The sequence below is a fragment of the Amblyomma maculatum genome, chromosome 1 (assembly GCF_055883805.1).
Source record: "Amblyomma maculatum isolate TAMU_Amacu chromosome 1, ASM5588380v1, whole genome shotgun sequence".
In the NCBI taxonomy this organism is placed as follows: domain Eukaryota; kingdom Metazoa; phylum Arthropoda; class Arachnida; order Ixodida; family Ixodidae; genus Amblyomma; species Amblyomma maculatum.
In genome coordinates, this window is record NC_139344.1 from 331610592 (window position 1) to 331635394 (window position 24803).

The following is a 24803-nucleotide window of genomic DNA, read 5'->3' on the forward strand; positions in this document are numbered from 1 at the left end:
GCTCCTCGTAGTTATACGTATAGAATGACGAAAATTCTAGATGGCGCTGGCCCCACCCTCTTCCACTCTCTTCTCAGCTCCAAGCTTCAGTAGTCAAAGGTCACCCAAAAGTCAAATGATCAAGGTCTTGACCTTGTGGTGCGACACCAATGTGGTCACAAGGTTTCACTTAGTCATAATTGGTTCACGGGAAGGGATAGGCGCAGTATCTGTCACATGTTTCTGTGGACACCTGACCCGCGCCGTAAGAGAACGAAGGTGGGAGTGAAAGTGGAAAGAGAAGCCTTAGTGGAGGGTTACGGAGAGAGAGAGAGAGAGAGAGCAATAACTTTTATTCGCACCCGTCAAGAATGAGGGGAAGGCTTTAGCCTAAACCTCCATTCGTTCCCCTAACCGTCAGCCGGAATCCCTTGAGACTCGGCGGCGGCCAGGGCAAAGGCGACGACTTTGCGCTGCTCTTCTGCTCCGTGAATGAGTATTAAGGTCTCCCAGGATTCTACATTTCTATTCGGACCGTTATAAAATGGGCATGTCCAAACAATGTGGACTAGATCTGCTATGCTATTGCAGTGAGTAAAGCTAGAAAGACTTCAGGATGCCATCTACTGTACAATTGAGCCTGGGTTTGGAAACACCCCGGTTGGCAATTTCCTCCGCATGATTTCTTCTTTTCTGCTGAGCTGTTTATCCGCTGCTGGACAGGTCTAACGACCGAGCTTGTAATGCAAGCTTTAACGTGCGCTGATATCGAACAGCACGCGGACGCCCCTTCGTTTCATTTCCATCGAAACGCAGCGGCGGCCTTCGGTCGGGACCGAACCCGGGTACTCCAGCACAGTAGTCGGGAGTCTTACCACTGCACCACCGCGGCAGGGTGGTCGGATGTTTTACTGATTATATACCAACAGCATCTCATGCAGAACACCACGAAAGCGCTAAACACAGAGCACGGGCTTTTAGCCGCTACCGTTAAAAAAGTAGCCACCCACTTTGACCCTCAACGCACTCGGTTTCTGAAAAAATAGACAGACACAGACAATTGTGCAAAATATTTATTTTATGTTAATAAATTGCTACCTGCTAATATTTATTTACCCTAAGGGCAGAGGCATTACACAGGGGAGTGGTCAAATTATATATTAATAAACAAGAAACTCAGTTAGACACAACACATGGCGAAACGCTAAAGAATAATTCAAGGTTACTTTTCATTGATGATATGCTGGCTGTTCTGTTGTAGTTAGAAAGGATGAAGTGAGTGGAATTATTTTGAACAAGTTGAAAAGAAAAAGCTAGGGTGACATAAGCAGGATCCCATACTGATGATGCGTATTCGTGTCTAACATTCCCAAATCACTGTGTTGTTCTGTATTAACATGAATTCACATATGCAGTTTGCTATCTACACATGCTTAAAGACAAACAATATTTTGTTTATGCGACTACACAACAGTTCATGTATAGTCCCACAAAATCAAAACGCACGTAACACAAAACATGCAAACACAGCACAAAATGCCCAAAGAGGTTCTAGCAACAGTTTGCACACGAAAAACAAAATTTTTTGTTTTATTTTTAGGCGAATGGCCCTGCAAAACAAACAGCCGATGCAAAGGGTATACTGAAAATTGTGGGAATTGTCCTACTGAGCACATCCCCCCTTTAGTTTTGAATTTAGCACAGAAAAAAAAAAAAAAACAGAGACCAAATCTTCAACTCCATCCGCGTGCCCTGAAAGCAGACGCCTCTTCCTCCGGGAGCTGCCACCCGGATGCTCGAAGTTGAATTACGCGTTTCAGTACCCTGCGAACTTCAGGAGGACACTCGGGGCGGACAACCGTCTTGCACACACACGAGATCATATCTTTCACGTGGGTAGGTGCGACTTTTGCTGCGGTCCCTCCTACGGTAGAGAGCACCCACAAAAAGACGTCCATCTGAAAACATTTGAAAAACATTATTCGGTCCTATTGACCGGGAGCTCGGATATCTGATGTACCGGGTTAACACAAGCGTGATTATTCAAATAATAATTAAGACCACGATTATTCAAATCACAGCGCTGTCCTGTACATACTCGCGAGAACGTTACGATTTTCCACATAACTGGCGAAGCCTCCGCGCAAGTCGCGATTTATTCCCAAACGTATGGGAATTGCGAAAGCTGGTTGAAAGCATTCGATAAAGGTCCAGAAACAAGCCACGCAGGAGGATACTACCTCAGCCCCTTGCAGCGACCGTCTTGAAGAGGAAAGAAGCGACTCAACACTCCCTTTGCCAAACGCGTTAATCAATCGACGCGACAGGTCAGACAACACTGAGCTATCCTCTCCACGAATAATTGACTCTAACCTGTAATATCTATGGCACGCTCGAAAACATCGCCGCGGCACCAACCGCCTCCTGTTATCACTATCAAGCCGCACCGCTCCCTGCAAGGTTCGCCCACCATACTAAACCAGCCCCACAACCTGTATATTCTTCCTCGCCTATCCCAATGCAGATCTTGATAAGGCGTTACATCCCTGGGACATCTCAACGGGACATCCCGACAGGACGAACACCTTCGCAATAAACTACTGGGAACAACAGGATACCCTTCTCGCATCAACAGCGCCTTATATCGGTTTTCAGCGGAACTAGGCAACCCGCGGACGAAACGCAGAAAACCGCGGTGTCCAAAGGAAACCGAACAAAAGTTTAGTGGGAGGCTAAGTGCGTAAGCCAACGTTTAGGCAAGTGGGCTTGTCTCTGGGCACTAGTCGAAACGTTCGCTAATGGTCTGAGGCTCCCCCTCAGCCCTTGTTCGGTTTACTTCGGCTATACTGACCTCCTTCACCTCATTCTACCCAGAAAACCAGGACAACACACGAGCGTACATGAGAAAAAACAAGACAGACATATATAGTGCTTTATATTAAAAACACGGAAAGATAGGAAGACAAACACTTATTGCGGTGTGTGTTTGTCTTCCTATCTGTCCGTGTTCCTAGCGCTCTTTTAACATAATGTCCAACCAACTGGCCCAACAATCTACTTTGCTTAATATAGTGCTTCTCCGTGTTTCGTCTTTGTGTTGCTACATGCTTCTAAAACCACGATGCAGCAACGAGGCAGACAGCTGCCTTATACCAGCCCCATAAAACCCTTCAAACAAATCTAAGCAAAAAACACATTTCAAAATTTCTATCGCGTCTCTGCTTCGCAAGGGAAAGAGAATGGCTCTCAATCGGCTTCAGGCCCGCATTGACTCAGGATGGCGGGAAAGGATCTGTTGTGCATGCTGCTATCCCACTTGCCGCTTCGATGGCTCAACAACGGCTGACGTCACAGTTGCTATGGCAACTGTACCATCACTGTTGCTTTGGCGCATGTGTCACAGTTGCTATGGCAACTGTGACGCAAGCGAGCCACGACGGGATATGCGTTTTTTTTTACCTCTCATTTTGGACTACAGCCACATCTACTTCATACCTAGTTACTACTAATTTTACTGATAACACCCCGTCCTGTCATGCGCCTTTTGGTACCACCGCTTCAGGTGACAAGTTCTGCGTTGCCTAAGACATATAACACTTTAGCCTTCAAAACTCTCCCTCAACCCTTGTTCGGTTTACTTCGGCTTAGTGTACTGACCTCCTTCACCTCGTTCTACTAAGAAAACCGCGAAACACACGAGCGCAGATGAGTAAGAACAAGGCAGACATGTATAATCTTACTTAAGCCTAGACCAACAAGTGGGTAGTGTCCGTCGCCTCACCTCAATCTCGACGTTCAAAGCAGGCCAGCAGATCATCAGATTTAGGCAGTTGCACACCATCACAGAGATGAAGAACAGGTTCAGGGTGGGCGGTGTCCACACAGCTCCAGGGCAGCCATCCGGGTGGGTCAATGCGGCCATCAAGTTCGCAAGGAAAGCCACATAAGCTATCCATAAGCGTACACGAGGACCCTTTTCTCGGATCTTGAACAGGTCACTATAGGACATAGCCCGGGGCAACCTCTCATCGCGCTCATTGTACCACGTCTCGCAGACGCGGAGCATTGTGCAGAGAAAGTCATGTCCTTGTGGTCTCCGCTGAAATGAAAGAGGATGTGGTAAGGTACACCTTGAAGAAAGCCGTCGAGCCTTTTCTGAGCGAGTCAACGCTCATCGAAATTTTACTTCAATAGCTGTTTGAGAAGAAGGAAGAGAAGAATTGGGATAAGGTGTAAAAAAAGATGGAGAGCAGTGTCACAGGGAGGCGATAGAAGAGGCACAGCGGTAGCTTAGGAAACACTAAACCCAGTGAAGCTTAAGGAAATCCTTAACAAGCAATAATTTTAACACTAATGCGTTAGCTTGCCTATGCCAGAAGTCATATTTATTTCTTTCCACAGACCCTGGTTAAAATGAAAAGCCATCCGTGGAGACCGACGGATGTGCCTCCTCAACTCTTTTATCCTTGAATGCGCACCCTTTGCTCGGCGGTTAATGTTTCATCTTTAAAATCGCCCCTTGCGCCGAATATTCTTGCAAAGGCCCTCAAGTTTTTTACTAGTACTGTATACACAGAGCCGGAAGAAAACGTCTAGCGAGAACTGTTTATACTAGTGGTCTCTAAACTAATATCACGGATCGCAGAGCCATTCTGATCGGACCGCGGCGGGTCACAAGCTGCCAACGGCGTCAGGCCTTCATCCTGCCACGACTACGAGGCTAATTGTGCCTCTAGCACGAGCATGTCAGGGCTCAGACTTGTACGCGGCTACGTCAGCCGCGTTGCATTAGTTCCTAGTTCGCTCATTTGACAAATCGGACCGACCGCAATTCGAGCTTTGTCATATTCTAGGCTACTGACACCTGCTGGTCTAACCTTAAGTAAGGATGAGAAAACATGTGCTCTTTGCTCACCAACATGCGTCAGGATAATGAACTGGCAGCATAATGACAGGAAGCAAGAGATCGTGTTTGCCAAAGCACTTCATAATATAACGAAAAATTATGTAATCGAAGACAGCAATACGAGCGCCAAATAATGCGGGTGTCCGCACGCAGAGTTGTTTCCATTGACTCATAGGCGGTCAGCCGAGTCAAGCTCTGTTGCTTGCGTGCCTATTTCTAGAAGGTCGGCCTAAACAAACAAAAGAAAAAAGCCGACGCCGTGCTGCTGAGGTGACCCAATGACTTATTTTGCATTTTTTGAGTTCTTAATTTCGTCTTCCACTTTTGAATTGTTTGGTTTGCGGCCCCCGTCATCTGGAGAAATCCAAAAAAGTCCGGCCCTCAGGGAGAAATGTTTGGGGGCACTTGACTGTGACTGGCAACGAATGGAAGCGCGATCTAGTCCTGGACGTTTAATGCAACTGCATTTGAACGGAGACGAAACACAAAAGGACGGATGCGTGTGCAATTATTGTGCGCGAATGCAAATACGCGCGAAAGAGCGCAATGCTAGTCTGAAAACTGGAGCCCTCTAACGCGGCGTCCTTCTTAGTCCCCGTGCTATTTTACTATAAACTTGAAATAGAAGACTGGAGGCACTGCTTACGCAAATGATGGCAGCTGCGATTTTCGCTGCCTTCGGCGCGAACGTTATGTCTCTGGTTCCTTTGTCCAGGAGCAGGTGTGCCAGGCGGAATCTCTCCTCCTTACTGCTTTCTTCACCTACAATGAATGAGTGAATGAGTGAGTGAATGAAAGTGAGTGAATAAGTGAGTGAATGAATGAGAGTGAATAAGTGAGTGAATGAGAGTGAATGAATGAGAGTGAATAAGTGAGTGAATGAGAGTGAATGAATGAGAGTGAATAAGTGAGTGAATGAGAGTGAATGAATGAGAGTGAATTAATGAAAGTGAATGAGTGAACGAGTGAGTATGAGTTAGTGAGTGAGTGTGAGTGAGTGAGTGAGTGAGTGTGAGTGAGTGAGTGAGTGTGAGTGAGTGAGTGAGTGAGTGTGAGTGAGTGAGTGTGAGTGAGTGAGTGAGTGTGAGTGAGTGAGAGTGAGTGTGAGTGAGTGAGTGAGAGTGAGTGAGTGAGTGAACGAGTGAGTGAGTGAGCGAGTGAGTGAGTGAGCGAGTGAGTGAGTGAGCGAGTGAGTGTGAGTGAGTGAACGAGTGAGTGAGTGTGAGTGAACGAGTGAACGAGTGAGTGAGTGAACGAGTGAGTGAGTGAGTGAGTGAGTGAGTGAGTGAGTGAGTGAGTGAGTGAGTGAGTGAGTGAGTGAGTGAGTGAGTGAGTGAGTGAGTGAGTGAGTGAGTGAGTGAGTCCATGAATTACTGGTACGGAAGGGATGGCTCGCGGCCACAGTTCAGAGAATCGGGGAATTTGGAGACATATAGTGCAAAGAGAGGATAACCGATGGTCGCTTAGGGTAACAAACTGGATTCCAAGGGAAGGAAAGCGTAGCAGGGGGCGGCAGAAAGTTAGGTGGGCGAATGAGGTTAAGAAGTTCGTAGGGGTCAAGTGGATGCAGCTAGCACAGAACCGGGTTAATTGGAGAAATATGGGAGAGGCCTTCGCCCTGCAGTGGGTATAGGCAGGCTGATGATGATGATGACCTCCACCCCCCCCCCCCCCCCCTTCCCCAATTATTGAGTATTACATGAGGGAATGTTATTGCCCAACCCTGTACAGTGCACATCACAGATCCATATTCATTATTTTTTTTTCTGTTCAACGGGATGCCTACCTGCCATGGCCTTGCGGATCAGTGTCCAATAGTCTGCAGTCTCTTGCGGGTCTTCACCAGGGTCCAAGTACATGTGCAATCGAGCGCCCTCATTCGGCACGGTAGCCTTGACCGGACGACGTCCATACATGGCAAAAACGGCAGCTTTTTCCTCTCGGTCGGTGTTGTTTTGCTCTGTCCGAAACTGCATTTGGTGGAAGAGAAAGCGGTTGATTATCAGTGGTGGAAGATACCTGTGACGCCATGACAGCGGCTCGGTGCGCTGCAGTGAGAAGACTTGCCTAAAGCTATGAAATAAGTAAAGCGGAATTGTGGTGCAGCTGCCCCGAGAACAAAAAAAAATCATTGGAGGTACTGCTTCTGCGTCCTGAAGTTGTAGCTTACCGTATGTATTATTGGCAGCTCGGATTTTCGGGACGCGTGCTCGTGGGGAAAGAAATATTTCATATGTTCTTTGCGATGAAGTCATCTGGCATTGTTGTCTCTGAATGAATTGTTCATGTTACATCATACCTCAACGCATTTCCGGCGGTTGGCTTACAGGAATGCGGCGAAAATTCTTTGGGGATACAGCTAACCTTTGCTGCCAACAGTTATCTGAGAGGTATCTGAGAGGACAGGACGCGGAGCTTTGGTTTGTGCGGAGAAAGCTCCTGCGAGCTTGAAATGAAGGTGCGGCCATTATTTTCTCGGTAGCGTTGTGACGGTTGTTGTTGTGGCTGTAGGAAGAAGGAAAAGAAAATGCACGGGCCTGCTACTGGCTCTGTAGCTGAGCCACCTCCGCTGCCTCGTGCGAACAGAAGAAAGTAGAGAATAAAAAAAAAAAGATGGAGGGAAAGACGCGTGCCGCAACAGCAGTCGTCCACCACCTAAGCGGTGGCGGGTGCAATGACGGCCTACAACAGATAAAAATTCGGTGACTGGCCAGCCCCCGCCGCAAGCGGCGTTGACCTACCGTCTCAGCCCCGTAGGGCAAGGAACCCTTCAACCCCTCCCCGTTGTGACGGTGGCGACGATTCCAGTTTTGCTTGTAGCATCTAGTACCAACCTTTGCCGTTTTGCTACCGCTGTGTATCACAATTCCTTCAACGTCGCTGGTTTCCTTGAAGATCGCTGTGCGCGAATATGATTTTGTTTCGTTGCGCACTGAATTTCGGTTATTATATTTCGTAGCTTAGGAGCATGTATTTGCGAATACAATCCGTCTAGATGTTTCTGCACCTCAGGTACAGGTATATTATACGACAGTAGTATGTGTTGGCCATGAATTTGAGTCTAACGGCGTATATTCTAATTCGGACCGCGCCTTTCAGAATTGTCACCGACTCGCAAAAGGCGTATAACAATTACAGAAAGGGATGGGTGTCTCTTGCGGCACTAAGAATTCTCAAAAGTAAACGCGACTTTCCTGAAAGGAAAGTTGAGTTGATATGGACACCGGCTCACTGTGGGCTGGAGGGCAACGAGCTTGCCCACCAGTTCGCCCGAGAGATGGAACACCGGGCAGAGGAAGGTGAGCCACAGTCCATTACTAGTTATAAGCAAATTACGAACTATTACAAGACGCTAACAAGCGTTGAGGTGCCGGCTAGTTGGTAATACATTTTGGAATAACAGCGCGAAGGACGAGGACGAAGATAGAAGGACACAAACACAGCGCTGTGTTTGTGTCCTTCTATCTTCGTCCTCGTCCTTCGCGCAGTTATTCCAAAATATTACAAGACGGAGAGGCGACGTTACCCCGACCCTCACAAACCTCTTACCAGAGAACAGCAAGCGATCTACAGGCAGATACAGGCAGGATCCTTCCCGCACCCTTACCTTCAACACAAGATGTACCCGGAAAGGTACCAGAAGGAATGTGATTTCTGCAAGACTGAGGTAGGCACGCTCCAACATGTCATTGGAGTATGCAAATTCATCAAGGAAATCCCCCCACCTCTTACCTGCTCCACTACCCCACCACCCCATCCCTCATCCTCCCTTACCGAGCGATGGGAGACCTTGCTAACCAGCCCCGCCGTAGAAGACCAGCTCGTCCCCAGGCGGCCAGGGATGCATATGGGTGCCGTGAAGAGGGAAACCACTCCCATCGACGGCGTCTAAGCAGACGTCGTATTTAGCTCGAGCAAATAAAGTTGTTTCTCTCTCTCTCTCTCTCTCTCTCTCTCTTGCCTTGTACGAAGACCACTCCAATTTTCCCGGCTCATTGCCGTATTTGCCGCAGACATTCTGCCTCCGAGCAAGCAGCCAGCGGCCTAGTTCACTTTTGGTAAAACTGCAGGCATTTTGGGGTGTGACCAGACTAGGCCAGTACGTCACCCGAGTACGCTGTCGCTGGCACGGATGTTGCCTTTCACAATGTGTGTCTAACAGTGCACAGTTTTATATAGATGTGGGGTCGGGGTAGCGCTTGACGCTCCTCGGTGAAGACGATGCCCGTTCCACCCAGGAGAAAAGTGCTGACGAGTGAAGAAGTACAAATTGAGGATGAAGATGAGTGGCTTCATTTACATTTTAGACTAATGAGGAAAGAACAGGCTCACGCCCGGACACACTCAGAGTTCTATATGGTCCGTATTCCCTAGGATCCCTAGGTTAAGGGCGGGCCGGTAGTCGAAGGAGTGGCATGTTCACTTCAGTTTTGCACATATGCGCACACTTTCACTCTGGTTTCATGCCCCCAAGATGAGTTCGATATTGGTGGTGAGGAGGAAGTAGTTGAACGACGTAGATGGCGGCACAAGAAGCACCTAGCGTCTGCCGGGCCTACGTTCGGATGCGCACCTGCTTCAAAGGAGCCGATGAAACGTAGCCGGGCAGGGTTATTTTGTTCACCCCAACGCTACCGAAAAGGAGAGAATGCTGGCGCGGCCGCGGACCACCACTCTGCAGACCATCAGGAACGAGCCCTTTTGTTCCCTGCCGTCCGTTCATTTACTGGCCGAGCAACACCACGCGCCTCTTCGGCTCGTCTGTGTCGCTACCAAGTCGCATCTCACCGTCGCCGTCCTCACCAGCTCCAAACTTGATGGATACGAAGCCTTGCCTACGCAATCCGAGGCTGCTGTTGCTTCTCTGATCGACTCACTGTCGCCGTCTTTAACAACACGTTGTGTGATCGTCTAGCCGGGTGCCAGATGCGGCCTTTGAGGTTATCATGAGATAGCGAAGCTTAGAAACGACTTCCTCCATAATCCGACTGCGACTAACCGACTCTTCGGCCGGAGTCCAACGCTGCAAGCACATCAAGATGATAGGTCCGAAATACGTGTATCTTGCTCCCGGCCGCCTGCACTTATAACAACCTCGTTTTCAAAGCCATCACCCTCTCAGAAAAAAAACCTTCCCCTCCAGAGTATGCAATGATTGCGTAAACATTCACAAGCACAAAAAATTAGGCGTTAAATTAACAAGTTATGATCAATAATTATTTCTCTTTATACACGACACACAAGAAGGAACACAAATGCACTAGTTCTAACATAGAAAAAGAGCCATAGTGAACTAGAAACCCCCCTCTCCGAACCAGTTGCGGTGAGTCTGTGAGCGGGATAACAATTATCGCCTCTCCGCATTCTAAAGAAGAGACCCTGGGACAAGTTCACCGGCCAAGTTGCCAAAGTCTCCTAATGGCGTGAACAGAGCAAACGTCATAGGGTAAAATCACTCGCTGCCGTTCATACGTGTCGTTAATTCTAGCTGAACGTGCACATTTTTCAAGGAACGCGGTGAATATTGGGCTGCTGCAATCGGAGGTGAAACTGACCGACCGCGCCATGAGGACACCTGGGACATGAAAAACTGTCGCTTGGAGCAGGCAAAAATGGAGAGGTTCGGAGCATTTCGAAAGCACCTAAAATGTGGATTTGTCAAGTTTTAATTATACAAACTGCATTTTAGAGCAGTACATAGACCCACTTTTATACACACAACAAAGCATCAGATCTGAAAAAAATTGCGAAATGCGTTGCCACTCCTAGCTTTAAATCTACTGAAGTATCCCCAGCAGATGATGAAAACGCTTATTTAAAGCCACAACAGTTTAGAAAACAGGAATGCTGACCCGATCATATATAGTCCGGGACACCATCGGCGAAAGCCGCTGTCCGTGCTCTTTCGACGAGGCATCGTTCCTCGAGGGCTGTGAGCTGGACAGGACCGCCTACCTCCTTCCCACGTTGAGTGACTTATTACGTTAATGCTGCTAATTTTCTGACAAGCCCATGCCATGCGATGCACGTTTGCCTTCTTGCCACAAAATGTGCACTGCGCCGAAAAGGAATTGGGTTCAATGGCGTGAAGAGTAGCTTGATTATTGAAAGACAGTTTGTATATATCCTTCTAAGCTGGCAGTCTTCTGATTTATGAAGACCTTTAGCATCTCGGGAATGTCTGCCTTTCAAGATGCAAATACTGTAAGTCTCGGAATATGCGATCAACGGAGAAGGGGGGCCTAAGTCCGTAAGGAAGGACACGGAAGGATTCCGGGGAAGAAAAGCTCCGGCCAAAGCGTTTGTGCTCTCGTTTCCTTCAACTCCCTGGTGACCTGGCAACAATATCAGCTCCTGCCGCGCAGCTGAAGTGGGGGGGGGGGGGGGGGGGGGGGAGTTGGTGAAGGGTGGCTGATCCTGGCCCTGATGGGGCTGGGGCAGGTAGGTCACCGCCGCTTGCGGCGGGGGCTAGCCTGCCACCGAATCTTTTCTGTTGCAGGGGTCATTGCACCCGCCACTGCTTCGGTGGCGGACGACGGCTGTTGTTGCGGCATGCGTCTTTCTCTCCCTATCTTTTTCTTTCTTCTCTACTTTCTTTCTTCTCTACTTTCTCTCTTCTGTCCGCGCAAGGCAGCGGAGGTGGCTCAGCTACAGAGCCAGTAGCAGGCCCGTGAATTTTCTTTTCTTTCTTCCTACAGCCACAACAACAACGTGCACTGACATCGCACAGAACACGGACGCCTCTCCGTTTCCCCTCCATCGAAACGCACCCGCCGGCGGCCGGCATCGAAACCAGGAACCCCGGCACAGTAGTCGGGCGTCCTACCACTGTACCATTGCTGCGTGTCAATGCAGGCCTATGGGCTTAAGCCGACAAAACCGAAACTGTCTTCTGATATCTTTTTTTGACGCAAAACGTTCTTGACGCAATATTTTTCGGCACGGCGCAGAATGGCGGCAGAAATTATTTAAGGCGTAATTTGCTATCTCTGGAGCATGATATGGCGCAGGGAAATCCTTACGGCGCGGAATGGCGCAAATGGCACATAATTCCACCCTTGCGTAACAGTAGCACTGTAGAACCTGCACTGAACAAAATGCGAAAGCATGCGTTGCTGCTACTCTTGCTAGACTAGTGTGTCATTTCATTTTTATTTACTTTTTCTTTTTATTTTTTAATTTTATTGCTTTATTTTTTATATAGTTCTTCGTTTCGCCCAAAGGCCTGCAGCACCCTTACTCTAAAAAAGAATTGTGGACGCGTTCGCAGTACGTCGACGCAGAGTAGCGGTTAACGCGTTCGGCTAGGACACGGAAGCATGGCGGTTCAATTTCTCGTATGGACACAATTTTAAGGCGAAAGCCTTTAATGCCTCATGCGGCGTCCGTCCTGTCCCACTATAGCTGTCAATCATCCTGACAGCCACGCTGGGCATGTGAGAAACGTATCTTAGGTCTCCTTGTCTAGCGTCACGCCAGCGCGGTTGCCATGGAGACCGCCACCTCTAGTTAGTGGTAGTGATCTATAATGACCGTTAGTGGCAGTTAGTGACAGTGATGATAATAGTGACAAAAACGACTATGAAGTCTTCCCCTGGCGACGCCATGGCCGGCCATGAAGTCATAACCGGATGTGACGTGTAATAATCGGAACTGACGTCGTGGTGGCGTCACATCCGGTGGTCGTTACGTCACCAGGCGATTCACGCATATACAAAGTGCGTCCGTGCGGCGCCTTTCATTCGGCGCTCCCTCGAATGCCGCACCAGACAGCTTACAGAAGCAGAGGCAGTATAGCAGGCATTAGCGGCGTTTCAAATTGGCTTACAGCAACGTTAGTTTACAGGAAAGAAAAGGCGCAGTTCTGTCACAAACTTTCCCCAGTAGCCAACGATAGCCAGTAGCCAAGTCACTAGCAGCCAGTAATCAACATGCGGCGGTCGCACACTGCGCATGCCAGGCGTCCGTGCTCCGGCGCCTTTCATTTGGCGTTTTATCGAACGCCGCACCATACGAAAGCAGATCCAGTACAGCAGGCATCAGCGGCGTTTCAAATTAGTTTACAGGGAAAAAAAAAGGCGCAGTGTCACAGTTCTCTGCGGACACTTACCAAGTCGTAAAGAAAAGGAGGAAGGTTGGAGTAAAAAAAGAGAAAGCGGTGCCATAGTGGAGGGCTTCAGACAATCACGCACACGAGGACACGCTTTGATGACACGCTCTGATGACGTCACTCACGAGGTAAGAAACGCTCTCGCATTAAAACATCCTACCTGTTCAAGGTACGCTCGCACGTAGGCGACGTCGAAATCACGCCCTCGATTCGGATTCAGCGTGTGTTCGGGTACCTCGTACCCTGTATCCTCTCGCCCATGCACAGGTACCCCGTACCCTGCCTCCTTTCGGCGTTCGGGTACCTCGTACCCTGCGTCCTCTCGCCCATGCACAATCTTCCCGGGGCTCTGAGCCAAAGACGAACGCTGCATGTGATCAAGAAAGCAGCGCTTGCTGGCAATGAGGGGTTCCACTGCAACAGATATCTCGGGCAGTTAAGTTGCACACAGATCAAAAATTAAGCTCAAATGGTGGCGGAGAGAACGGAACCGCAAAACTGTGCGAGCTTTCAGGTAAATCGCTGTGATCTGCGTAGGGTCGACAGCGCGAACTTCGCAGGGTAAAATCATTCGCTGTCTACTACGTCGCTCATTCAAACTATTTCTGAAGGAACCTGAAGCATATCGAGTTGTAGTTTTGACAAGATCCTATACCTCTTGCTGGTACGCTGGCCCATCGGCGCCGCCAATCTGATTCGGAATTTGATCCTGGTGCAACATATTTCCGGGTACCACGTACCCTGCCCTCTCCTGCCCGTGCACCTCACTCCCGGGACTCAGCGCCAAAGACGAGACCTGCGCGTGATTGAGGTGATTATGAAACCAGTAGCTGCTGTCGACTGAACCTTGGAGCACGACGGGCGCCTCGCACAGTAAATTGCCACAAACCTTAAGATAGACTGAATCACTCGTTGAGACTGCTTTTCTACAGCAGATCGTACGGGAGAAAAATAAGCGCAAAGACGAACACGAGGAGACAGGAAGAGCGTTGTCCTGTCTCCTTGCTTGTATACGTCTCCTTTGCGCTTACTTTTCTCCCGTACGATCACGAACCAACTAGCCCAGCAACAAGTTTTATTTCAGTTTCTACTGCGGAACAGCCTGTCGTAGCGTTCCTAAATATGGCTAACACCTGGAATCAACAACGAAGTCGTAACTGGATAAATTCACTCGCTATCTTCACTGTGGGTTATTCTAACTGCAAGGCATATTTTAAATTTATATTATTGTTCCCGCCCCACGCATACTCCGCCGCCGTAAGATACAAAATTATCTGATTGGTCGAGACAGTGATGACGTCATGAAGGTCGAGCGAGGACGAGACATCGACCACAGAGGATCACTCACATGACATCAAATTCAAAAATTGCTTCAATTCTCTCAATGTCGAGACAATGACGTCAGAGGTCACGTTATCACTTAGGGCCTATCACAAGAGAATCATCTACATAATTAAATTCAAATACGTTTCATATGGCCAGCTCGAAATTTCTGAGCCCCACTACAGCCACCGGTGGATGTCGGGAAATGTGCTGATGAACGCAGCAACAAAACCGACTCAGACATACAAGGAAAAAGTAGTTGAGAATTCGAATGCTGTCGCATTCCAAGTAGTTTTAAACGGCCTCATCGTTCCTGAAGGAATGTGATGCATACAAGGAGCTGCTTTAACAAAAAAAAAAAAAAAAAATATCCTACCTGCTGCAGGCACACTTGCATGTGGGCATCAAAGCCGTCGCTAGCCATTTGATTTGTCCCTCCGTCCTTGTGCCCTTTGCTCTTCTCATCGAGGCTCTCCCCCAAGGACGAACCCTGCATGTGATTATCAGAAACGCAGCCCCGCCGGGGTGGTGCAGTGGTAAGACGCCTGACTACTGTGCCTGAGTACCCGGATTCGAACCCGACCTCGGCGGCTGCGTTTCGATGGAGGCGAAACGAAGAGGCGTCCGTGTGCTGTGCGATGTCAGCGCACGTTAAAAAAGATCCCCAGGTAGTCGAAATTACTCCGTAGCCCTCCACTACGGCTCCTCTTTCTTTCCACTTAAACTACCACCTTCCTCCCTTCCCTTACGGCACGGTTGAGGCGTCCACATAAAAACAAGTGAGAAAGTTACCGCGCCTTTCCCTTCCTATAAATCAATCAACTTTTTATCAGAAAAGCGGTTGCTGACGACGAAACATTTCATTGCAACGAAAAAATTAAAGAGCACTGCCGGATCTGCATTGGAGTAATGCGAAAGCACTGACTTTGGTACTTTCAAATTGCTACGTGACGTCACATCATCTACCTCATTCACTTCTTGTTTGCCCATTTTAGTCTTTGGTACTTTCAAATTATTGTTGTTGTTGTGGCTGTAGGAAGAAAGAAAAGAAAATGCACGGGCCTGCTACTGGATCTATAGCTAAGCCACCTCCGCTGCCTCGAGCAGACAGAAGAGAAAATAGACAAGAAAGAAAGAAGAAGAGGGAGAGAAAGACGCGCGCCGCAACAACAGCCGTAGTCCACCACCACGGGTGCAATGATGGCCTACAACAGATAAAAATTCAGTAGCAGGCCAGCCCCCGCCGGAAGCGGCGGTGACCTACCTGTCCCAGCCCCGTCAGAGGAAGCTTTTCAAATTGGGCACCAATCCCTTCCTATGCCCTTTTTCGGCTCTACTTTCGATTACGTGACGTCACATCAATCTACCTCATTGATTCACTTTTCGTTTACCCATTTTAGTCTGCTACTTTCAAACTGCGCACCGATCCCTTCCTATGTCCTTTTTCGGTTCTACTTCCGGTTGCGTGACTTCACATCCTTGACGTCTCCACTATGGCAGCCCTTTCTCTCTCTCCGCTTTCACTCCAACCTTCCTTCCTTCCCTTACGCGCGGTTCAAGTGTCCACACAAGTGTGGCAGATACTGCGCCTTTCCTTTCCTGTGAACCAGCTATTTAATTAAAATTACCTAATAAACTTATTGACCTAATCATGTTTGCGGCAACAACATTACGTCACCCTATATCGATTGACACCACTCATTAACCTCTACCAGTTCTCAATTACAACTGCTGCGGACACGATTTTGCGGACACTTTCTGCAGAGACAGTCTGCGGACACGATCTGCAGACACGGCCTGCGGTCGCGGTCTGCGGACAGAAATCTGTGAACATAGAGAAGTAATGCTTTCGCATTATTCATTGTAGCGCTGCAGTCATAATGCTTGATGAGAAATTCCTATGTTACCGGCGGAGACTAGACGGCGCAAATCAGACACGAGGGGAGCGACCACAAACATAGGCACAACCGTACAACACCGACAGCGTTGCACAAGCAAATAATTTTAACGCGAAAGCGTTACTTCGCTATGTTCACAGATTTCTGTCCGCAGAGCGCGTCCGCAGACCGCGTCCGCAGCAGTTGCGGTTAATTGAGAAGCGGTAAAGAGTGTCAATCAATAGAGGCTGACGTAATGCTGCTGCAGAAAAAAAAATAATTAAGCCCATAGGTTAGTTAGGTAACTAATTAGAGGCAAAACATTTAAAGGCGAAAATGGTCTCAGTGAAGGGCTTGGCGCCACATTTGAATGTATGAAATACTAAAATAGTTAACGAAATCAGTCAATTAGGGTGACCAAGGATGTGACGTCACGCAACCGGAAGTAGCGCTGAAAAAGGCCGTAGGAAGGGATTGGCGCGCAGTTTGAAAGCACCGAAGACTGAAATGAATAAGCAAGAAGTTAATTAATATGACGTAGGGGATTAGACGTCCCGCAACCGGAAGTAGAGCCGAAAAAGGGCATAGGAAGGGATTGGCGCGCAATTTGAAAGTACCAGACTAAAATTAATCAAGGAATGAATTGTGACGTAGAGGATGTGACGTCACGCAACTGGATGTAGAGCCGTAAAAGGTATAGGAAGGGATTTGCGCGCAATTTGAAAGTACCAAAGGCTAAAATGGGTAAACAAGAAGTGAATTAAGCAACCAGAAGCAACCAACAGCAGCATCCGTGCTATCGCATTACTCCAATGCACATTCTGCAGTGCTCTTTAATTTTTTTTAAGGCAAAAGTCTTTCTAGGTGGTGGTGGCAAAAAACTTTTCTGGTGGAACTAAATCCTGTTTGCGAGAGCTGTACGAGAGATGTGAGCGCGAGAATTGTCATTTTCCGCGCGATTCCGCGAGATGCGTTCATGTCTAGCGTTCCTACCATCTGCAGTCTTCCACTTGCAACGCGCGCCGAGAAACGCCAAGCGACAGGAGCGATGGTGTAGCATCCGTGAGCACTTGCCGGAGAGTGTGCAACAGACACCGAGTGTTTCCTTTTCTGTAAACCAATTCTAATTATACTATGTAGCACTGCAAAGAACGCCGATAAGAGGCAAACATGAGAGGGAAATGATAGAGAGGAAGGGTAGGCTTTCGCCATCCTCCTCTTAAGAGACATCCAAGAGACCCATAATTTTTTTTTTTCTTCATGCGACAGCAGCCATTAGGGCCCATCTCGCGTAATGTTGTCACAACCCTTTAAATGGAGCTGCATCAGTGGCCGAGACTACTACGCCAGAGCCGAACCGTTTGTCGTAGCCTTCCTATTTATCGCTATGAGCTGGCACCGAACGCTCAGACGTCATCACATCACATTTCAAAGCCAATCGCTGTTTTCCGTATCATTCTCTCTAATTGGACGTGCGCATTTCTGAAGGAATATAACACATAATGGGTTGCTGTTTTAACAAGCGAAAATTCCTACCTTCTTCTGGTCAAATCGCGAGCGAGCGCCGTAGCCGTGCTTGGGCACCGGATCGTTCAGCGTAACCTCGGGTAGCCCGTCCCTCTGGTCCCTCTCGCCGAGCTCGTGAACCTTTTATTGCGAAAGCAATACTGCCAGCACTTTTCTGCCGTCGGTGGAGGTCGTTCCTTCGCTCCGGCGCAGCTGCGGCGCACGACCACGTGACAGCGTGACGTCACGACCAGAGGAGAGCAGGGGCCCCAACTCGTCGTTCCTTCGCTCGGCGCGGCGGCTACCACGTGACCGCCTCCTCGGCTCGCCGTGTGAGGGCGCTCGGTAGGAGAGGATAAACGGGGCGCCGCAGGCGCGCTCCGCTTAGTCATGTCTGAGGAGTTGTACAAGGCGTCGCTGGAGCGACGTGCTGCGCGCAAACGCCGGCGCCGTGCCGAGGAGACAGATGAAGAAAGGCAAGAGCGGTTGGCTAGTGAGCGAGCCAGTGTTCAGACCAAGAGTCACTATACGGACCACCAGAGTGTTCATTGGAATAAACAAACAGTAGAAACCATGTTGTGTCCAGAGTAAATCCTTTAGTTGCACAAAAGGCGAAACCATGCCGAACCACCAGCAGAGCCAAGCGTAGCCAGGGAGGTATTGCTTTCGCAATCACTCAGGCTTAACCAGAGCTCAGCCACCGCTAATTTTTTGAGGTTCTGAGAAGAAGAACGTTGCAGATGATGAAGAAAAATAGCGGTTGCTGAGGATGCTAGATTCCTGTACAACAAATAACTGTCCTAGTGCATGTGCTAATACAATTGGACAAAATGGAAATATCCGTATGTTGCCAACAAGCGATAGTGCGTATATCAGACATTCATTCATTTTCATTTCCTGGCTGAACATTCAAGTTATGCATAGTTGAGAGGATCCGTAGCCGTAGTGTCGAATCCATGCACATAAACAACGTTAGGTGAGGCGAGAGGCCGCACGCGCGAATACACAGTGGAACCCCGGAATAAATCAAATCACAGGTAGACGAACATAAGGCAGCGCTGCGCAAGCAATTTTTTTTTTCATGCGATTGTAACATGACCTCCTTTCAACAAAGCTGCAGTAGGGCGACATCCGCGTGACCAGCCCAGAACCCCTAGCCAGCGAATCCAGCTAGTGCTCGCGAATTCCGTCGGTCAAGCGTGAAACGCACCCGTTAAGTTAAATTGGTTCACAGGAAGGGAAAGGCGCAGTAACTGTCACACTTGCTCTGTGGACACCCGAACCGCGCCGTAGGGGAAGGGAGAAAGGTGGGAATGAAAGTGGAAAGAGAGAAAGAGGAGCCGCAGTGGAGGGCTACGGAGTAATTTCGACCACCTGGGGATCTTTGTTTTGGAGAAAGGAAGGCGCGGTATACTTCGGCTAGACACCACAGAATCATTGACACCAAGACTTCATTATTGCCCCGCCGGGGTGGTGCAGTGGTAAGACGCCCGACTACTGTGCCGGAGCACCCGGGTTCGATCCCGACCTCGGCGGCTGCGTTTCGATGGAGGCGAAACGAAGAGGCTTCCGTGTGCTGTGCGATGTCAGCGCACGTTAAAGATCCCCAGGTGGTCGAAATTACTCCGTAGCCCTCCACTACGGCTCCTCTTTCTCTCTTTCCACTTTCACTCCCACCTTCCTCCCTTCCCTCACGGCGCGGTTCAGGTGTCCACAGAAACAAGTGTGACAGATGCTGCGCCTTTCCCTTCCTGTGAACCAATTATTATTATTATTATTATTATTATTATTATTATTATTATTATTATTATTATTATTATTATTATTATTATTATTATTATTAAGACTTCATTAGGTCAAGGTCACTGGAAGGTCAAATTTAGTGACGCGCGACGACCAGCTCTACCTAGCGTAGTCAAAATTAGCGCAGTCACATTTAGCTTCAACTGTAAATTAGTTTGTAAGAACGTACCTGACAGTTTATGAGTACCTGTCAAGGTCACCTGAAGGTGAAAACCGGCGCTACGCAGAAGGCTCGAACTACCTGCCAAAGAACAGTATCTACACATGAAACGAAATGCCTGATCTCTATCGGCATCATGTTTTGTACACGCGGCATTGTGCTGAAACTCAGTGCCTGAAACAGCCGTATAGATCGCATGGCGCGGATAGAGCGCTGCGTATGTACTGCACCTAGGCAACATCTGATGGGATGTCATGTGAAAGTAGACGGTTGTGTTGGTTATGCTCTTTAGCTATCGAGCGAAGGTAAACCCTCTTCTGCACGGCCCACTAGCGCGAGCGTTGGCTTCTGTGGTGGTTTCGGGCGTCCGCTTGGGCACCGGGAACGGGGCCGCTAAACTGCCGACGGCTCCGAGAATCAAGTTACTCGCGCGCGCGATCGATCGACGCGTGCACAAGAAACACTACAGTGCGCAAACACACACAAAAAAAAAAAAAACTCGCGCAGTACATGCTCGGTACGCGTATAGCTTAGTACAGAAAATGAAACGATACGAAACTATCGCAAGTCCACCCCACCCCCCCTTCCCTTCCCCTCGGAATCCGGCATGGATGAAACACTAGCTCGGTCTGGAATGTTAGAGGGGGCTGCAACGCTAAAGCGTCTCGGCTTTTTTAGGCTGCCCGATTAGCAAGCGCCGTGGTGTTGAGATGCTTACTGGCACCGACACGTCCCCTCTTCCCTGAGTCCTCTGCAGGCAGTGACGCGCTGGCTCATCAAAGGCACGTTATTTTTTTAGAGGCGAGTTTAGCCTTGTATCAATACCAACTCTGCGGCCTGCTCACGGAACGGTGGCAACAGACCGTACAAAATCACCGTACAGGAATACAAGTAGTACAGCCATAGGTTCCATCATACGAGTTCAATCTCAGCCACACAAGACGCGAAATTATTCGTGTACAAAACGCTTGTTTCATTCCCAAATCGCAGATTACAACCCACTAATCAATCATAATATTGTTACGACACGGCAAGCCGATGAAAACAGGAGAACAGAGGACAGAGAGATGGTCGATGACAGTGAGATGACGTTTAATGAAAATGTTGCCGGGCCTAGCGCGAGCGCTCCTGTCCGCGCCACTGCCCGCTTTTTCTTCCTTGATGTCGTCCGTAACATTACCCGGGGCCACCGAGCGATCGTCCCGATCGTGGACGAGGAAATGCACGATGTTGATGATTCCATGGCATGATGATGGACGTGTCTAGATGCTTGAAAAAGAAGAGGAAGAAGGAAGAATAGAATGGCTTGCCGGCACGATGATTCGCGATGAACCTTGGCAGGACACTCTCGGGCCACACGTTGCCACGACTCGATGGCGGAGGCCAAGGCACGCACCGCATGGCATAGGCAGGGGAGAATGTCTTGAAGTGTAGCGGTTTCTTGGGTCGTAGGGTCCTTGGTCAGCACATCAGGTCAGTGGGGTCACATTAGGTCATTCGGGTCTCTCCTTGTGTCTTGTGGTCATGTATGGCGTCTCGGGTCAGTCTCTCCTTCGTCGTGTCTTGTGGTCGGGGCGGGGGGGACGGGGCGGAGGAACGGCAAGGTCTTGCTGGGTCCGGCAGGCTGGGGAACAGCCATGCAGTGCCTCCTAACCTTTCGCCGACGGCGCAAGAAGTCGCAGGGCGCTGATGCTCCAGACCAGGATGAGGGGGTGATGATAAAGTACCAGCACCTCCAACCAAATGTTACGATACGGCAAGCCGATGAAAACAGGAGAACAGAGGACAGAGAGATTGTCGATGACAGTGAGATGACGTTTAATGAAAATGTTGCCGGGCCTAGCGCGAGCGCTCCTGTCCGCGCCACTACCCGCTTTTTCTTCCTTGATGTCGTCCGTAACAATATCAACCCACCCCAATCAATCAACAAACACTACTTATATCACACCCCACACGAGACGTCCATCAGTTTTCTGGCGCACTTTCAAATAATCTATACTGAACAACAATATTGTAGTCCACTATAGACTCGTCCTAGAAGCATATGCGCAGTTAGCACAAGAACGCGATAGTGCCACATATGTTGGCAGAGACTTATGTCTTCCGGCGGCCTAAGCATCGGCACCGCCATCCAAATGTTTTGCGCCCCGCACTTCTTTCAGCTGGCCACTTCTTGGCCTTGAAAGCTCACTCTCAGACCCGTATTCCGCGTCGGCCTTTCGGCGCATTTAAGAATACAGTACGCTTCGTACAAAAAGCAAAAGACGACCTGGGCCCGAACAGAACAGCCCGCCGTCACGTGGACGGGCCCATCTGCGTCGGTTTTTACGATGACGATTCAAATGGACGGCAGTGTGCGGTAAGGCAAAACCGAACAGCTGCATAGCGCTGTCGTAAAACCGACGGTGTGCGGGGCGTAAAATCTCAAGGTGCAATGCATTTAGTGCGACGGCCGAAGAAACTAGATACATGCGATGCTCGGTGTGCTCCCAAGTTTTGCTTATACCTTTTCTATATTTGAAGTTTTGTTTCAAGCAGACGGACGCCGGTTTCCTTTATCACTGCCTTAAACTTTCATCTCAACCCGAGATACGACAGCTGCAACACGGCACAGCTTGTGCACTGGTAACTATGCAGACCTATCTAGTGTTTTACCGTATGCATGTTGCACAGCACTCACTCCAGTGCTTTCAGTGAACGTCGCTACATTCACAGTACTTCTCCTGAGCTTCCAAATAACATGTCAAGGCGGCTATGCGCTCAGAAGACAGCTTCCACTATGATCAGTTCAGCGACCACTCGTGCGATATTGACTCGGATTCTGGTCGAAAGTGCGAACAGAGATATAAAAGGACGTCCTTACAAACAATAACGGTAGTTTCAAGCAGCACATAAGCAAAAAAAAAAGGAAAAAATCGAACACCTTGTGCAAGACGCGTCCATAAAAAGAGCCAGCAAGTGTCTCAGAGGCACCAATGCGCACATTTTCGAGTCTTTACACAATAATTCATTTCGCGGGCCCCCACCCCTTCCTCCCTCTCACTGACCAGCCGCACCCCCCCCCCCCCCCCCCCCCCCTTGGCGCTGCACCCGGTGCGGACCGCACCCCCCTCGCGACGCCACTGCTACCGAGATATAGGTTCAAACTGAAGCTGCAGCACAGTTGTTGGCTCAGGCATCACGCCCAACGTTATCACGCCCATGTGCAGCAGCGCGCCTCAGCGGAGAACGAAGGTTACCCGGCACACGAGCTGGGTGTAGGAGGCGATCGCGTGATCGCGGAGAGCGCGCGCACCATCCGCCGAATGTGGGGCAAGGCACGTGTGCTTAGCTGTGTTGCCAATCTAGCTACTTTTGGACACAACTAGTACCAAGAAAGTTAGTTTAGCTACGAGTAGCTGTTTTAGCTCCTTTCTTCAAAATCTAGCTATTTTGGTGAAATATAGCTTAAATCTGGCTACATTTCGGAAAATTACTATTCTGGCGCGAAAAATCTTTCCACAGACGCTACACATGATGAAACTGACATCAGGCACTCAGCGCCATCTGGTAGTTTTTAAACAAGACGCAAACCAGACAAACTTGCGAGTAGTTGCGAGAAAGAAGCAAACACTTGAAAAGAGAGAGGAGGATGCAATACAAGGCGCCACTTAGGTATGCCTCGCCGCTTCTGCCTACATGGAGCTTCCTCCATGTGCATCGAAGTCGTGCTCGCGGTACACTATTGTGCATGTGTGTACGTATTCACATTACTTAAACTCTTAACGTTCCCTGCGCGGCGACCATAAGGCGCCTGGAATCGACTGTCTGATTCGACTCTTTTGCGGATCATGCGCGGTCAGCGCCGAGCGGATGAAAGAGGCCAAGAGGCCCACCGGACAGTGTTATTTCGACGGCCTGGGGATCTTTAACGTGCGTTGACATCACACAGCACATGGAAGCCTCTTCGTTTCGCCTCCATCGAAACGCAGCCGCCGAGGTCGGGTTCGAGCCCGGATATTTCGGACAGTAGTCGGGCGTCTTACCACTGCACCACCCCGTCGGGGCGCAGTAAACCTCCTTTACTCAGATTTCCCCACAATGAAAGCAAAAAGAAAAAGTAACTTACAGGGCTTAACATCCAAACGTGACACGTGGGTCGCAGGAGTGCAGGACTACGGATTACCATGCGCTCACATCGCACAGCAGATTGACCTTTGGCTGTTTCGTCTCCACTGGAGTACGGCCTCAGAGACCGAAACTGAACCCCCCGAACTTCGTGTCAGCAGCCGAACACGCCCAAGGACAGAGCGACCACGGCGAGGAACACCGAGATGAAAATACAGTGAATTGATAGGGACGGCGTTTTTTTAACACATGATAGGACCGCACAACTCATTAGAAACTTCGTGCTCAACTCACACGTACACGTGCAGCTAAAGAACACATTCATAATGTTACGCAACAGCAGCGTTTGGTCGCGACGACCCATCATCGGCGCTGACGCCACGAAGTGCGGTACTACCACTTCCAATACGTCGTACGGCCCATCTAACTGAGCATGCACATTCTTCAGGGTAATCAAAACCAAGCGAAGCTTGAAAAATCCTACCTGCTGCAGGCGCGGCGACACGGCACCCTCCAGACGCGCCGGCTCCGAGGCTTCGGATGAAAGAGAACCACTAACCTTCGCAACAACACTGAGAGTATCCAGTCTCAACGTCGACCTCGTCTTGGGCCACAGCGCGAAGGCTAGCCCCCGGCGTGTCTTAACAACGCTCCCGATGGGGCTACGCCGCTTAGGTTTACATTTTCCGTCGTCACTCTCACCCTCCATCTTCTACACGTTTCGAACGTGTGCACAACTCAGCTCACTTCAACGTCAGTGGCGCCGGTATAGTCAGTATAGTGCTCTAGCGCCGGTAGCAGGTAGCGTGCTCTGGCAGTCGCAAGCGAATGCAGCGTCACTAGCGTCAGGATGAAGAGCATAAACGATAACTAAGCACTGAGCCAAGAAGAATAACACGTTCCAGCTCCTTCTGAAGCAGATTCGCACATCGACACTTTAGAGCTAAACGCAACACAACACAACTACGTTGGAAACCGATCGTTATCGATAATTTTCGGCAGAGTTCACAACAAAGCAGATAGATTGAATCG

General features: G+C 49.3%; 1 protein-coding gene across 7 annotated transcripts; it reads right to left on the reverse strand.

The window, feature by feature from the left end:
- Window positions 1-1686: 1686 nt before the first annotated feature.
- Window positions 1687-24803, reverse strand: LOC146207424 (uncharacterized). Of its 7 annotated transcripts, none has more exons than XM_084587292.1 (8): window positions 24256-24803; window positions 14695-14808; window positions 13651-13791; window positions 13156-13362; window positions 6672-6855; window positions 5532-5647; window positions 3761-4078; window positions 1687-1903 (listed from the first exon to the last, which is right to left on the reverse strand). In XM_084587292.1, exons 1-8 carry the CDS (start codon window positions 24478-24480, stop codon window positions 1868-1870), a joined length of 1341 nt encoding a protein of 446 aa, XP_084443418.1. In that variant the 5' UTR covers window positions 24481-24803; the 3' UTR covers window positions 1687-1867. The 7 variants fall into 7 exon arrangements, with proteins under 7 accessions (XP_084443418.1, XP_084443399.1, XP_084443404.1 ...); XM_084587273.1 differs by having other exon boundaries at window positions 1687-1937; window positions 24256-24802; XM_084587278.1 differs by lacking the exon at window positions 14695-14808 and having other exon boundaries at window positions 1687-1937; window positions 24256-24801.

Coding starts and splice junctions, on each gene's coding strand:
- LOC146207424 (XM_084587273.1), bottom strand. CDS start 24,480: ATGGAGGGTGAGAGTGACGACGGAAAATGTAAACCTAAGCGGCGTAGC. Junction 13,792..14,694: donor TGCAAGTGTGCCTGCAGCAG/GTAGGATATTTT, acceptor AATCACGCGCAG/GTCTCGTCTTTGGCGCTGAG. Junction 4,079..5,531: donor TCGCAGCTGCCATCATTTGC/GTAAGCAGTGCC, acceptor CTTTCATTTCAG/CGGAGACCACAAGGACATGA.